Source organism: Labrus bergylta, chromosome 2 (genome assembly GCF_963930695.1).
Source record: "Labrus bergylta chromosome 2, fLabBer1.1, whole genome shotgun sequence".
Classification (NCBI taxonomy): Eukaryota; Metazoa; Chordata; class Actinopteri; order Labriformes; family Labridae; genus Labrus; species Labrus bergylta.
In genome coordinates this window covers 6,781,198-6,794,233 of record NC_089196.1, presented here as the reverse complement: position 1 = coordinate 6,794,233, position 13,036 = coordinate 6,781,198, and the positions used below count along the sequence as shown (strand labels likewise).

Sequence of the window (13,036 nt, the reverse complement as noted above, 5' to 3'; positions counted from 1 at the left end):
ACTAAATGAGACAAATTAGTCACAGTTTGGTTAGATTTGGGAAAACTGGACTTAAATGGTAATCCATATCTATATCAAACAAACATCTCATCTTGCTTTCTTATAACAGTCAAAAATATCATTCATCAAGAGTCTTTGAAAATGTAAAAAAAAAAGTCTGTTTTGGCAGCGTGCAGTGCATAACTACATCTGACACCTCCCCCACAACAGTTTCAGGCATTCAAATGTACTATATACAAATAATAAATGTAGTTTCTGACGGTCTATTTGGCTGTTGTAGCTCATAGAGGGACATCAGTATAAACTTCAGTCTGTTTCATAACCAGCTATAAACTCCCCTCAGTAGCTTTAAAGATGTTTTCTAGTTGTGTAAAGAAAGTGTTACTGCTACTTTCTAAATCCAATCCTGAGATTACTAAATGTGAATCCCATTTTAGTATCTGTAGTGATAAGATCATTCTTACAGCATGCACAGTTGGTTACATCCCATCTTTGTTTGCAGGTGGAAATCGCTCAGAAGCATCCGGACATCTACGCCGTTCCTGTGAAGACGGCCAAGCTGGATCACAGTCGTCCTCAGCCTATCGGGTAGGCTCACTACTGCCATACGACTGTTTCCGAGCTCCACTGTGAGTTTTTGTCCAAGTGTTTGTGTGTCTGTTTGCAGTGTTTCAAACACATCACTGACAGAGAGAGAGAGAGAGATCAGCAAGTGCAGGATGAAGACACATTTCAGAGTTAACAGCCAGCAGAATACTCTTCAGATTCCAGTCCATGTTACTCAAAACCCACTGCAGTTAATAAATGTTGCTGAATCCTGCAGGGAAATCTCTGGTTTCAAGTCTTCCCCAACACAGCATGATGTTCATTTAGTCAATTATGGTCCCATTTAAAGTCAAACAGACCAGAAAGCAGGGGAGGAGTTGTGGGAGGGGCTAGCAGGGATTGACAGGTTTCACCCTGTTGTCCAAATGCCACTTCTAGATCAAAAACAAAAACAAAGATGGCAACAGCAAAAATGCTTAACACCGGTTTAAAAACAGGAGTTCATAACTTAATGGCTGGCTATTACCACTTCTTGTGTTTTTGATGAGATTTTAAAGATGGATATCTGAGGCAAACTCCACACCAACCCATTAGTAGTTGAACATCTGTACACCTGTTTATGGAAATCCATCTGATTTATATCTTCTTCTTTTTTCCATAGGTTTATTTTTGAGCTTTTCATGCCTTTATTTTAGAGACAGGACACTGGAAATAGTCAGAAATTGGGAGAGAGAGAGAGTGGGGAATGACACGTGGGAAAGGATCCACAGGTCAGACGAGGCTGCCGCTTGGGGGTACTTTATCCTCCGTACTTGGGGTGCGCACATTGACCAATAGGCTACCAGCGCTCCCTAGACATCTCTAGAGAGCATAGTAGGCCACTGAGGCTGTATACAACTACCTGATGGGTGGGATGTTAACAACAGACATGCTACACTTGAGGAGGTTACTGTTATGTTCATTCTCAGATCTTAACTTAAACATCAATAATCAATAGTAACATTATATCAGCTCTGGAGATGATCGTATCATCGTATATCAATTAATGAAAAACTAAAATACAAAAACAACCACGGAGGCACTTGGTTGAAAGTCGCCACTTCACAGAGTGACTCATTGAACCAAAACACCAATATTGTTTCCACTAGTTTTACTGGTTTCCATGTCGACCTTAAAACAGAACAGATCTGTTGTCAGCTAGTTTGACAGGCAGTGACAATCACACACATCATACAGATGTGGATGATTGTTGACCTCGTTCCTAAGTTCCTGCTGCCGTGTTGACTCTGTCACATCCCCTCTGCCTCCACACTGCCCCCTCCCGCCCATGAGCATACTGCTTATCACTTCTGCGTCGCCCTTGTATCTCGAGGATGCTCACGCCGACATGCCAAAAGGTGGACAGGGCAGCCATCGTGCGTACGCATACACGTAGTTAACAGCTCGTATTTCTCCACCCTGCGTGTAGCTTATACTGTTTTTTCTGTCTCCCTGCAGCTCCAGCTCTCATTCGGACCCCCAGACTCCTCCTCCTCATCTTCCTCCCAAAGAGCGAAGTCCCTTCTACCATGGCGAACAGGAGAGAGTGGATGACACAGGATACTTCAACGCCAACTCCTACCAGTACCAGGACACTGAGCTGTAGGGTCTGCACACCCTCAGCCCCCTGGACCAACATGTACCATGCACTGCTGCACATGAAGTCTGTTCACACACTAACCATTCCATCACGTCTGCACAAAACGCTGCTGACTTTGAACTGACTCTTGCTTCTTTAGTACCGACCTGAAAATAATCTTTCTTTCTTTTCTTTTTTTTTGCTTCAAGGAAGTCAAAGCAATCTGTGCTATCCGTTTGAATTGGAACACACTGTCTACGCTTTTATGTTCGTTTTGAGTGATTCCTTCTTATATACAACTTTAAATGGTCCAAACTGAGTGACTTTGGAACCACTTGTTTTCTTGCCTATGCAACTTTTTCAGTTTGTGCACAGCAACTGAAACCTATTGCCACGAGTTCTGTCCTCACAAAAACCTCAACAAACCCAAAAACCCACAAAGCGCTTTATCACATCACTCCCTTCTTTTTAAGCTCCTAATATTGCCAGCCATGATCGACAAAGGTTACGTATATATTCTATTATACAGCATATATATATTATATATCTAAAGTCAAGTGTTTATACTCTGTCTTTGCATTCCTACGTATATATGACAATGCAGTATATATCTATATATACATATATATATATATTCTATCTTGTAACTCTGGAATTTGTTACAATTTTTTGAAGTGCCTTTTCCTTTTGTTATTCCCATGAGGTTTGGGTTGTCTTTCCTCCGCCCCTCAGCCACCCAGCCATACTTAAACCTCTGCTGCTGTCAAGCTTAAAGGGAAACCAGGGAACCAGTGACACCGAAACCTTAATGCTGTCCCCTCACACTGTACTGTTTGCAGAAAACACACCAACAAAGATACAGTTCACACCCTGCAGCCAGACAGTCTGCCATGTGTAGGAACGTTATGTCTGATCTCTAGAGCCACACCAATCCAATACAACTTCAAACTGTAGAAGTTAAAACAGCCCGCTCACTTAATAAAACCAAGAATTTGGAGCAATAATCAAACAGAAATAATGGAATTGGAAAAATCTGTGAATTTGTTTCATATTTGCACAACATCAAATTGATTTGCAAATCATGCAATTCGTTATACAATTATCAGTTCTCAATTAATGAACTGACAGAAGAATAGATAGTTACATTTCAGAGGTGCATCAAGCAATGTTCTAAGGTTGTAATCAAGGTTGTCAAAATTTTTAACATGTTGATACTCTGCATTATGACGTGTTTTATAATGATACAGCCGATACTGTTTTAATGATCGATAGTGTCAAAAAGTACCAAAGCTTTAAAAAAACAACTTCAGATCTTCATTTAGACATTTTACTAAAAGCTACTGCAAGAGAAGTGTAGAGCAGCGATTCACTCAAAATGACAGATCGACAAATACCGACCTTTCTCAAGACCTTTGAGAGTCTTATGCAATAGATGCAATAGATATGTCTACATCTCTTCCAGTGCTGTGTAGAGGTCGCTAATTAATAAAAGAAGTAGAAAAAATACTTTACATATCTATTTCTTAAGAAAGTTGTGAAGGAGAGGAACGAGCCCATCAAAAATGTGCAAGTAAGCTTCTTCACATTGTTGGAAATTGCACAAATCATGTGAAAGTTCTAGGTACTGATATGTTTTGTGTTCTGAGATGATGTGCAGGAGTTTACCTGCAATTTCAGATGGAATAATTCCTCTCAAACTGTTTATGATACTATCGGTCATTACAAATAAAAGAGATTGTATCCTTTCAAACATGTGGTATCTAAAAGTGTCAAGATCTCAGAAATATTGACAACCTTCATTTATACATGAATGACATTTATTGAATTGTCCCACTTTCTGCTGCGACTTATTCTTTTTCTTTTTGTCGACTTTAATGCTCAGTTTTCATCGCTGGGCTTTTTAACCTCACAGAAGAAAATGCTCATACAAGGATTTCTTTGTCTTTGGATGTTTTGCTTATTATGTTCCTGCAGGTGGCGCCATCTTCTGTTTGTTTAGCTATGATGGCTATCACTGCCTAAGCTAATAACTCTATGAAATGACAAGTTTAGCTGTTTACTATTTGTCTTATTGTCAACAAATCCAGTGTTAAGATGCAAACCAACAATGAGTTGATCCACCTTGTGTTGTGTGTGTGTGTGTGAGTGTGTCCACTGCAGGGCGGCCATGTTTTGATTCCCTCAAATCAGGAACCCTAATGGTACCACACACTATGTACACACAGCCAAACACTCATGCAAGCACTGCAGCAATTTATTATTTGAGCAGATAGCGAACCTACCAAGTGCAACTTTAAGGGTATAATAAGAGACTTTCAGAGTGTTGCATGTTCGAGTGGTTCCACTTTACCACCAATCTCGCAAACCAAAACTAACCACACCACTTCCCCTCCTCCCCCACCCACTCTCTGTGTTCTGACTGAGTGCAGCCTTTTGTAGGACTGATGTATTTGAGACCAAACTAAATCTTTTCTTCGGATCTTAAATTGTTCTCCAGTGACGCCATTATGCCTCTAACAACAGCGTCCCTTAGTGGGCAGGACCGTCTCTCTTCCCCCCCGTAGTGGCAGGGCTAACATATAAGGGAGTTTGACTTCACTCTGTTTTAAGGAAGTCATTACTTAACGATATAATTGATATTTGTTTTATTCTTTAAAATGTTGCATTTTATACCTTTAACCATCATTTTTGCCGCTTGGGTCTGTACAAAGGAAGGAGAAAGCCAAGTGGGACCATACTGTATAATCAACCCCTCAAACCAGGACCCTCAAGTGTACCTTAAGATCTTGCTGGTGCTCTTCCATGTTTATGCACTTAGACATTTTCACAAGAGGGAATATTATTTCAGTCCTAAGTACACCTACTAAATGCAGGGCGGGAGCTTAATGAAGGCGTTAGCCTCTCGTTAGTCATTAGATTAAACTGACTTCCTCTTTGGCATAAGAGCTAACCATTAGCATAATTACAGCTAACCAGTTGCATACTGAAAAACTCACCGTAGCCTGTGGTTGTGTCCGAAATCAACCACTCATTCCCTACGCCCTACATAGGGAGCTCTTTGTAGTGGACTATATAGTACACTAATATGCAAAATAAAGAAAATGCATGATAGTGAATAATGATTGGATAGTTAGTGACCATCAGTTGTTCACTAAATTTTATGATGCATTATGGGATACAATAAGTGCACTATATAAGTTATCACAATGCTTACTCAGAATTTGGACTTCAAAATAGTGTATTCCCTATAAAGTGTACTTTATAAATAGTGTGATTTCAGACACAGCCTGTGACACTTGACTCAAGGGCTAGCTAGATAACGACAAGTGGATAGACTTACACATAATCAGACAAGTCTGTATTGAATTCAGACCCACAATGCATAATATGGTTTTATTTGGCGTCAGGTAATATTTAGTAGGATATAACACTGTAAGCACAGAATAAAACAAAATATTTATTTTAATTGTAATGAAACCAGCACTATGTAGTGTTGTGTTGTACAGATAATTATTGTGTCCGTCAAGCCCGCTTCTCGTAATCCAAAGCCTTATCTATTCTTCCTCTGTGCCATAGAGCTCCTCTGTTTTTCAAAATAAAACACAACAACTTAAAAGAACACCAAATGTGTATTATGCCACTGCTCAAAGTAGTCCCAAACATTGGACTATTCACTGCTGCGTCCAGCTGTTGTAAAAAACTATTGAGCCTTTTTAAAAAATTTAAATATATATTTATACGCTTTTTTAAGTCCTATGTAAACACCTTACCGTATGAAGAAACACACATTGTTGGTTTTGGTCTTTATGTGGATTTTTATGACAATAAGAATAACACAGAGTAACAGCAGACTTTGAATGGAGCGTGTGTAAGAAGCGACAGAATAAGAGGAATATCTTGATTTGGAGCCGTTGGATGTCGTGCCTAAGTTTTCACACAGAAACTTGTCAAGATGTAAAAATCTAAAATGCAGGATCCACCTGAAGGCCTTCATCTTGTCATTTGATTATGTGATGTATATTTTCTATTCAAAAACAAATATCACTGTCAGAGGCCCTATAGTGACATGGATGATTGTGGGCTTTTTCATGATGGCTCTGAAAGTAGAAACAGCTTCTGATCCAATATATGGAGCCACTAAGAGGACATGGGCAGGAAAAATAAATGATGTTTCAGGTGCACAGGAAAAGCTATGTTGTAAGCACCAGAAACTTGAGCACAAGAAAGTTCCACGTGATCACTCAGAAGTATTGTGTGTGCACCAGTGAGTTTCAGTTTGTCTCATAGGATTGACTTACTTGTCTTTTGCCAACTCTGACAACCAGAGATATGTTGAAGAGTTTCATGTGTGCACGCAATACTTTCTCATGTGCACAAAAAACATCCTTGTGAGCACTGTGAGTCTTTCTCATGAGCTCCTAAAACTCTCTAGTGAGCACTGAATAACTTAACTCTGATTAGTGAAAATGTACAATGTCTTTTACAATTGAAAAACTTCATTAAGCGCTTGTAAAACTCGAATGAACCAAAATAATTCTTACAAGCACAAAACTTTCTCATGATCTCGTAAATATCTTGTGAGCTCACATGAAAGATTTTTGTGTGCAGGAAAACTTCTTTAAGAGCACACATAACTTGCTCATGAGCACAAGATATTCTCTCGTGAGCCGGGGTTAGTTTTGTGTGTGCATGAGAAACGTGTATTTGTTTATTTTCAATCCATATCCTTTTAGGGGCTAAGTACCAATCAAACCACAGAGGGAGACATATGATGTTGTTTACGCTCGCAGACATTTCCTTCCACAAAGCTACCAGAAATGGAGAACAGCAAGAGTAAAATCTTAAATGAGCTGGCTGAGTCATTTTTGTATTAAGTCATCCACAGAGAGGGTTAAATCTTATTTATACTCCCATAAGAACCTGTGACGGAGGAGTGTTGATCGGAGGCCACATGCTGTATAACCCACAGAGAACTTGTCCCAGCTGTGAGAGGGACTGTGCGCTCTGTCTGGGTCTTGGTGACTGTGGTTGAAGGGCCTCGGCTCTCTTTCTCCATCAGTGTGAATGAACGGTGTCTCAGATGTTTCAGATATTCTTGATTGTATTTCTCAGTTCACTCTTTACCTCCACACACGAGTTACAAAGTGCTGACTGCTGTTGTTGAATTCTTGTACTGTGTCATGGCAGAGGGTTGTGTTACAATGACGACGAGAGGAATGACTGTTTCTGCTGAGTTTTTCCATGTTTTCACCTTAAAACACCAAATAAAACAAAAGTCTTAACCACATGTGTAGTGAATGTACTGTGATCCTTTTTTACCTGTTAGATTAGTCTAAGTCTGGTCTCTATTAGAAACGTCCTCTTTCAGGGTTACGGAGTGTGTTAAATCAGTGGTTCATTTGTAAATCCTGAGGTCAGGGAGCAGACAGAGAGTGTTGTTTCGGTCGGGCAGGAGGAGACAAAAAATTCAGGGAAACCTTAAAAAAGGCACACCTGAGCATTCACAATAATCACTCGTGTGCATTTCTCTTCTTCTCCCTCTCTCTGAGTGATCAGTTGAGAGAAGTCCTTCCACGTCATATTATGTGCTGCCCGAATTCATCAAGTGTTCATGTCTGTACTGTATCCCGGGGGATACAAGCATTTGAGAGGCTGTGGGCTGAAGGGGCAAATCTGGGTGCACTTAATTTTATGAGGAACACTGAAGGGAGGTTTAGGTCATGTGACTTTGTGCCGACATTCAAATTCATACAAATCATTTGTATAAAAAATGGTGGTGTGCTGTGACAAAGACACCGACCATGAACTCAGTGTTGTTATTTGTTCATGTTTCTTAAGAGTTTGGGGGTATTTTGTTTTTGAGACTAATTTTGTAAGGAACATTTGAACAATTTCTTGTTGAAAAACAAATAATTTGATTTTCACTAACTTGATTATCAGGCGTTAAAAGTTTGTATTCTCCCATATTATTTCCTGATTATACATAAAAATGTCTACTCTGTGCACAGGGGTCTGGATTATCAGCATGGGAAGTGTTCTGGTTTACGTTGTATTACGAGCATAGTGACCAATTACGTAGTAGGCTTTGATGTATGCGGGACAAACATTATGGACAGCAACAAAACTGACAGAACGTTATCCAACATAGGAGCTCCTATCAGCAGTATTCTGATGATTCATTTCTCTCTATAAACTGATACTGTATCTGTGTTCAAGTGCAGTTTACAATCTGTTCTCTATCAAACATGAGAGTTGTTCCTCTAACTGCTAGCTTCACTGGAATTGTGATGAAATTTGCATCTGTTCCCATCGGCATATATCGTCACAAGATGATAGACTATGTATGCCTAAATCAATATCAATAATTACAGCAAATATGAAATATTTTTACATAAGTAGGATCATGTTGTTTTAAAACCATAGACTGTAAATATTAATGGATGAAGCCTGAGTGACGTCAGCCATCTGTTCCTGCAGGAGGCGCCGGAGGCTCATCGGAAGCAGCAGCCATGCTGGAAATCCTGTCTCAGCTTAACTTTCAGTCAACCTAACAACAGGCTGAGTGCTGGAGCTGAGGTGGGTTTAAAGCCTCCTGACAAACTGTTACATCGTGCCCGCCTGTCAATCATGTCAGGTACACGCCTAACTATGGACAACATGTTATTCTTTCTCAAAACTAAGCCATTTTCTAAACATTCACCCCCGTACAGTGTGTGCCATTGATCACAATAACTAATCCGACCTCTTTCATTTTTTGTACCAGGCTGTAAACATGTTTATTTATGATGTAAAAACATTTCTTTGCCAGTCATGTGTACATGAATTCCGGTGTTCCTTGAACCAGCCTCAAGCAGATACTCGATGAACCTGCATTGGTTTTGAAGACCGGAGGTTGCCGCTTGTTTGAAACCTGTTCATTTTTACATGTTGTGTATAAAACGTGCAATCCTTTTTCCTGTTGCAGCAGATGTACAACAGCTGTCTTTGGTAAAGCAGGGAAACCTCCATCAGCAAATTTCCATACATACATGACCAGATCATCCTTTTCTATCCAGTACTTATTTCTGTATTTAAGATTATTTGATGATCTGAATCGGAACTAAATATTTCCTCTCAGTGCCACCTATCAGTCTTCAGGGAAGCCAGTCTTCTTGATTCAGAATCAAGCATTCATATGAACTTCTATGTTGTAGAAGGTTGGTAAGTTTCCAAGTCATATAATGCACTACATGTAGGTTTTCATACTGTAGTTTTCACATGACATCACACTTATGGAACTGCCCACCTGGCGGGCACCTACTGCTGCACGAAACGGAGAATTTATCAGTCTCAGTTGACTTTGATGATGAAATTCTTGCTTTTCACTTCCCAAGCAGAAGCATTATTCACCCAGCCCCTTCAAAAACACAGAAAGCTGTCTGTACTTTTGTAGACTTTCATACTGTTGGCAGGGTAATGGGGTGAGTTTTCTATTTGAAGTGACTTTCTGTCAGGGACTTTTCTGGGTAAAGTGATGGAAATAGTGTTGCAGGTGCTGTATAAACATCTTAATTGCCCAAATATTTTGGTTCATCTTCATATCTACTATCTGTGGTTGTCAGGTGATGTAAACGTGCATCATTTTGAGGAGATTGAATATTAACAGACCTGTGCTGCAGCTGCGCAGACCGTCCCACAGTGGCCGCCACTTTTTAAAACTCTTTTTGACCCCCAGAGCCAATCACATGACTGAAAGCCACAAATGATGAATATGAAAGTAAATCTAAGAGCTTCTTAACATCAACTAAATGTATTATAAGTCCTCCCAAGTTTTAGTTATTAAAGTTGTAAATCTAAATAAAACATCCCACAAAAAGTAAGGAAATTTGTGTTTGGTAGATTATGTCTTTGTTGTAACATTGCTTCTTGGCAATAAATATTGTGCTGTTGGATAGCCTGTTTGTTTCCCTTTGAAATGGTGCCACATTTGTAAGGAACATGCATTTGTGGGATGAGCAGCAGAGCTGAGTATGTGGGGTTGCGCCCATGAAAAACTTGCCAAATCTTCTCTGAAAATACCAATTTTATTAATGGCATTGTAGCAATACATCTACCTCAATCATTGTTGTTGTTTTTGTTTTGTTCTTCTGTTTGTCTCTCTCTCTCCCTCTCTCTCTCTGTCTCTCCCTCATTTTCCAAGCCCAACACATGATGGCAGTTCAACATGATTCAGGTCCTGCTTGAGGTTTCTGCCTCTCAAAGGAAGCTTTTTCTTGCCACTGTTACTGTTGCTAAATGTTGGTCTGTGCTCATGGTGGATTAATGCTGGGTCTTTTCTTTATAACTAATAGAACAAGGAGTAGGGTCGATACTTGTTATTTAGTAAAGTGTCTGCAGATAACATTTGTTATGAATTGGCACTATACAGATTAAGTCTGGTTGATTAATTGATAGTTGGCATATCATTTTGCTGGTCAATGATGATGTCATTCATTTACTCTGATCATTGCTGACTGTATTGATTTGACTTGAATCAATTCTGGTTTTATTTTTTGTACTCTGTTGAATAATGACCTCATACATTTCATGTCTGGGTTTTGCTGACTGTTTTCATGTAGTCTCTGTTGGCCTCATTCTTTAAAGTTCCTGAAAGTTGTAATAATAAAACACAATAAAGACACTGGAGCAAATGTTCACATTGTTTTATTGGAAGTCAGGTTGTTTCAGCTGGATGATGAGTGATAGCAATGTCCAACTGGGACAAATACATCGGCAACGCAACGCATGTCATTTTTTGTAATTTATTTTTGTTGCCTTAGTAATTAAACAGGTGCCGATAGCATTAGATTTTGACTTGTTTTAAAAATCTGGTATCATGATGACTCTACTGTCCTTGGAGGGTGTAGGAGTAATGGAGCGTTCCACCTCTCTTTAGGAAGCAATCGTGCTGGTGGGTTCCCACCTTCACTGATCTCTGACAGACTCCCAGCTGGTCGTCAAACAGGAAGTCACTGTCGAAAACCTCGAGCCTCAGGATGTCGTTCTCCTGTGCCTTGAAGTAGGAGAACTCCTCCTCCCACCACGGGTTTCGGTTGTTGATACGAACTGACGTTTTACCCAGAGAGGCGGCGCTACAGAACACCTTGACAAAGCCGTCAGTGGTACCCAGCAGGTTTGAGGGGAGGTCGCTGGCCCTCAGGTTGAACACCTTGAGCTGAGCATGAGTAGCAGTCACAGTGCAGAGGAGCAGCAGGAGGAGCGACAGACGGGAAGCCATGGTGTCACAGGAAGCTGAGGAGGAAGCACAATACATATAGTATGACAACAGTCTACAGAGGCAACCAGACCAGAGGCGCTCCTTGTCAACAGGCAAGGCAGGCAGCTGCTTGGGGCCCCGGAACACATTTAACCAAAGAAATGTGCAAATTTTGCAACGACAGTAGGAAACCTCCCTAAGGGGGCACCATCTAACAGCACCACAACCAAAGTTCATCAATGAAAGTCAACAAAGAAAAATGAAGAGGAATGATCCGTCTATAGGAGAGAAAAAAGAAACAGAAGAGGTGTAGGCATCGGGACAATCGCAGACATGATGGTGATGAATGCTGGTTTGAGGGCCCCCCCAATCGATTTTTGCCTGGGGCCCCAACAGACTCTAGAATTGCCATTGAACCAGACCGTTTACTTTCAATGGAATGACAGGACTTTAAGTGCAAACATTAACTTCTAAATATTTTATTTCTTGATCATTGTAACAGCTGCAGCAAGATCATCATCTCTTGACCAAACACAAACTTTTACAATAAGTGATGTGTAAAAGGACATTTGGAAACAACCCGCATGATTCATGAAATAAAGACGCTGAATCCAACTAAAGAGCTCTGATATTATTTCACTCGGTCTTTTAGAAATACTTTGTTTGGAAACTATTTACACATACACAGGTTATTCATACTTGCAGACTCGAGTTGGAGAAGAATACAACACTTCAAGCCAAAAAATCAACCACAATGAAATGTAACTACAGGTATGAAGGCAGCGTTCAATTCATTGTTTTCCAGTTTATAATTAAATAATAATAATGATTGTTATTATTTCTAATGATGCTGTTATTATTATTGTAATTCATTCATTCATTCATAAAAATGAATTTTTAAAGACACTGAATGACATAGGTTAATTATATTTCATGTGTGAGATCTAAAAAAATATGTTGTTAACAATTTGTGAAAAACCAAAGAATGTAAAGTTTAAATATTTCTGGATGTAGGAAAAACCAAAAGTCCAAACCGGTTCTATCAACTTTTTAAAAATCTATTTCTGTTCATATATATTTATCTAAATTCTCTGTACAGCATTACAAGAGCTTTTGAGAGATTTTTTATTACCAAAAGTGTTGATGTCTTGTTAGGCTGATTTGTCATGTCCTCTTTTCATTTAGAAGTTATGAATAAAAACAAATCTAAATATCTGTCTGTGCATGTTAAGTTCAGTGTTGTATCACAGAACGGTAAGATAACATTTGAACATTAGAAACACTTTGAGATGAGACATTTTGTGAAAGCTACATGTTAGCCGGGATGAGGAAATAGTAACACTTGTGATCTTACCTGCTGAGTTGACGCCTTGTCTCTCAGCTCAGTCTGCTGTCCCATATGTTTTAAAGACCAGCAGACCTCATATCAGCTTTCTGTCACCGCCCACACCACAAGCTGCTTCACTCTCAGCGTTACACATCATGAAAAAAACATCAAGTTGGGTTTTGGGTTGGCTCGTTTTCCTCTTAAGTCACTTCTGTATCCAATATCTGATTTGAAAAACTGGAACTCCACAAGCACCTATAAGCAGGCCTCAAAGTGCAATCACACAAATACAAAAGAAAACATTTCATAA

At 39.6% G+C, this 13,036-nt stretch overlaps 2 protein-coding genes across 2 annotated transcripts in view; one reads left to right on the top strand and one right to left on the bottom strand.

Annotated features, from left to right (window-relative positions):
• Positions 1-7,451, top strand: part of LOC109989415 (tight junction protein ZO-2) — a 45,705-nt gene extending 38,254 nt beyond the window's left edge. The window contains exons 22-23 of the mRNA XM_065963386.1: positions 503-588; positions 2,044-7,451. Of these exons, the coding sequence (XP_065819458.1) occupies positions 503-588; positions 2,044-2,191 (234 nt within the window). The 3' untranslated portion in view covers positions 2,192-7,451. The remainder of the gene's footprint in view (positions 1-502; positions 589-2,043) is intronic.
• A 3,379-nt stretch (positions 7,452-10,830) lies between these two features.
• Positions 10,831-12,906, bottom strand: LOC136182611 (perforin-1-like). Its single transcript, XM_065963385.1, has 2 exons — positions 12,754-12,906; positions 10,831-11,434 (listed from the first exon to the last, which is right to left on the bottom strand). Exon 2 carries the CDS (start codon positions 11,418-11,420, stop codon positions 11,028-11,030), a length of 393 nt encoding a protein of 130 aa, XP_065819457.1. The 5' UTR covers positions 11,421-11,434; positions 12,754-12,906; the 3' UTR covers positions 10,831-11,027.
• Positions 12,907-13,036: the final 130 nt, after the last annotated feature.

Coding starts and splice junctions, on each gene's coding strand:
- LOC136182611 (XM_065963385.1), bottom strand. CDS start 11,420: ATGGCTTCCCGTCTGTCGCTCCTCCTGCTGCTCCTCTGCACTGTGACT.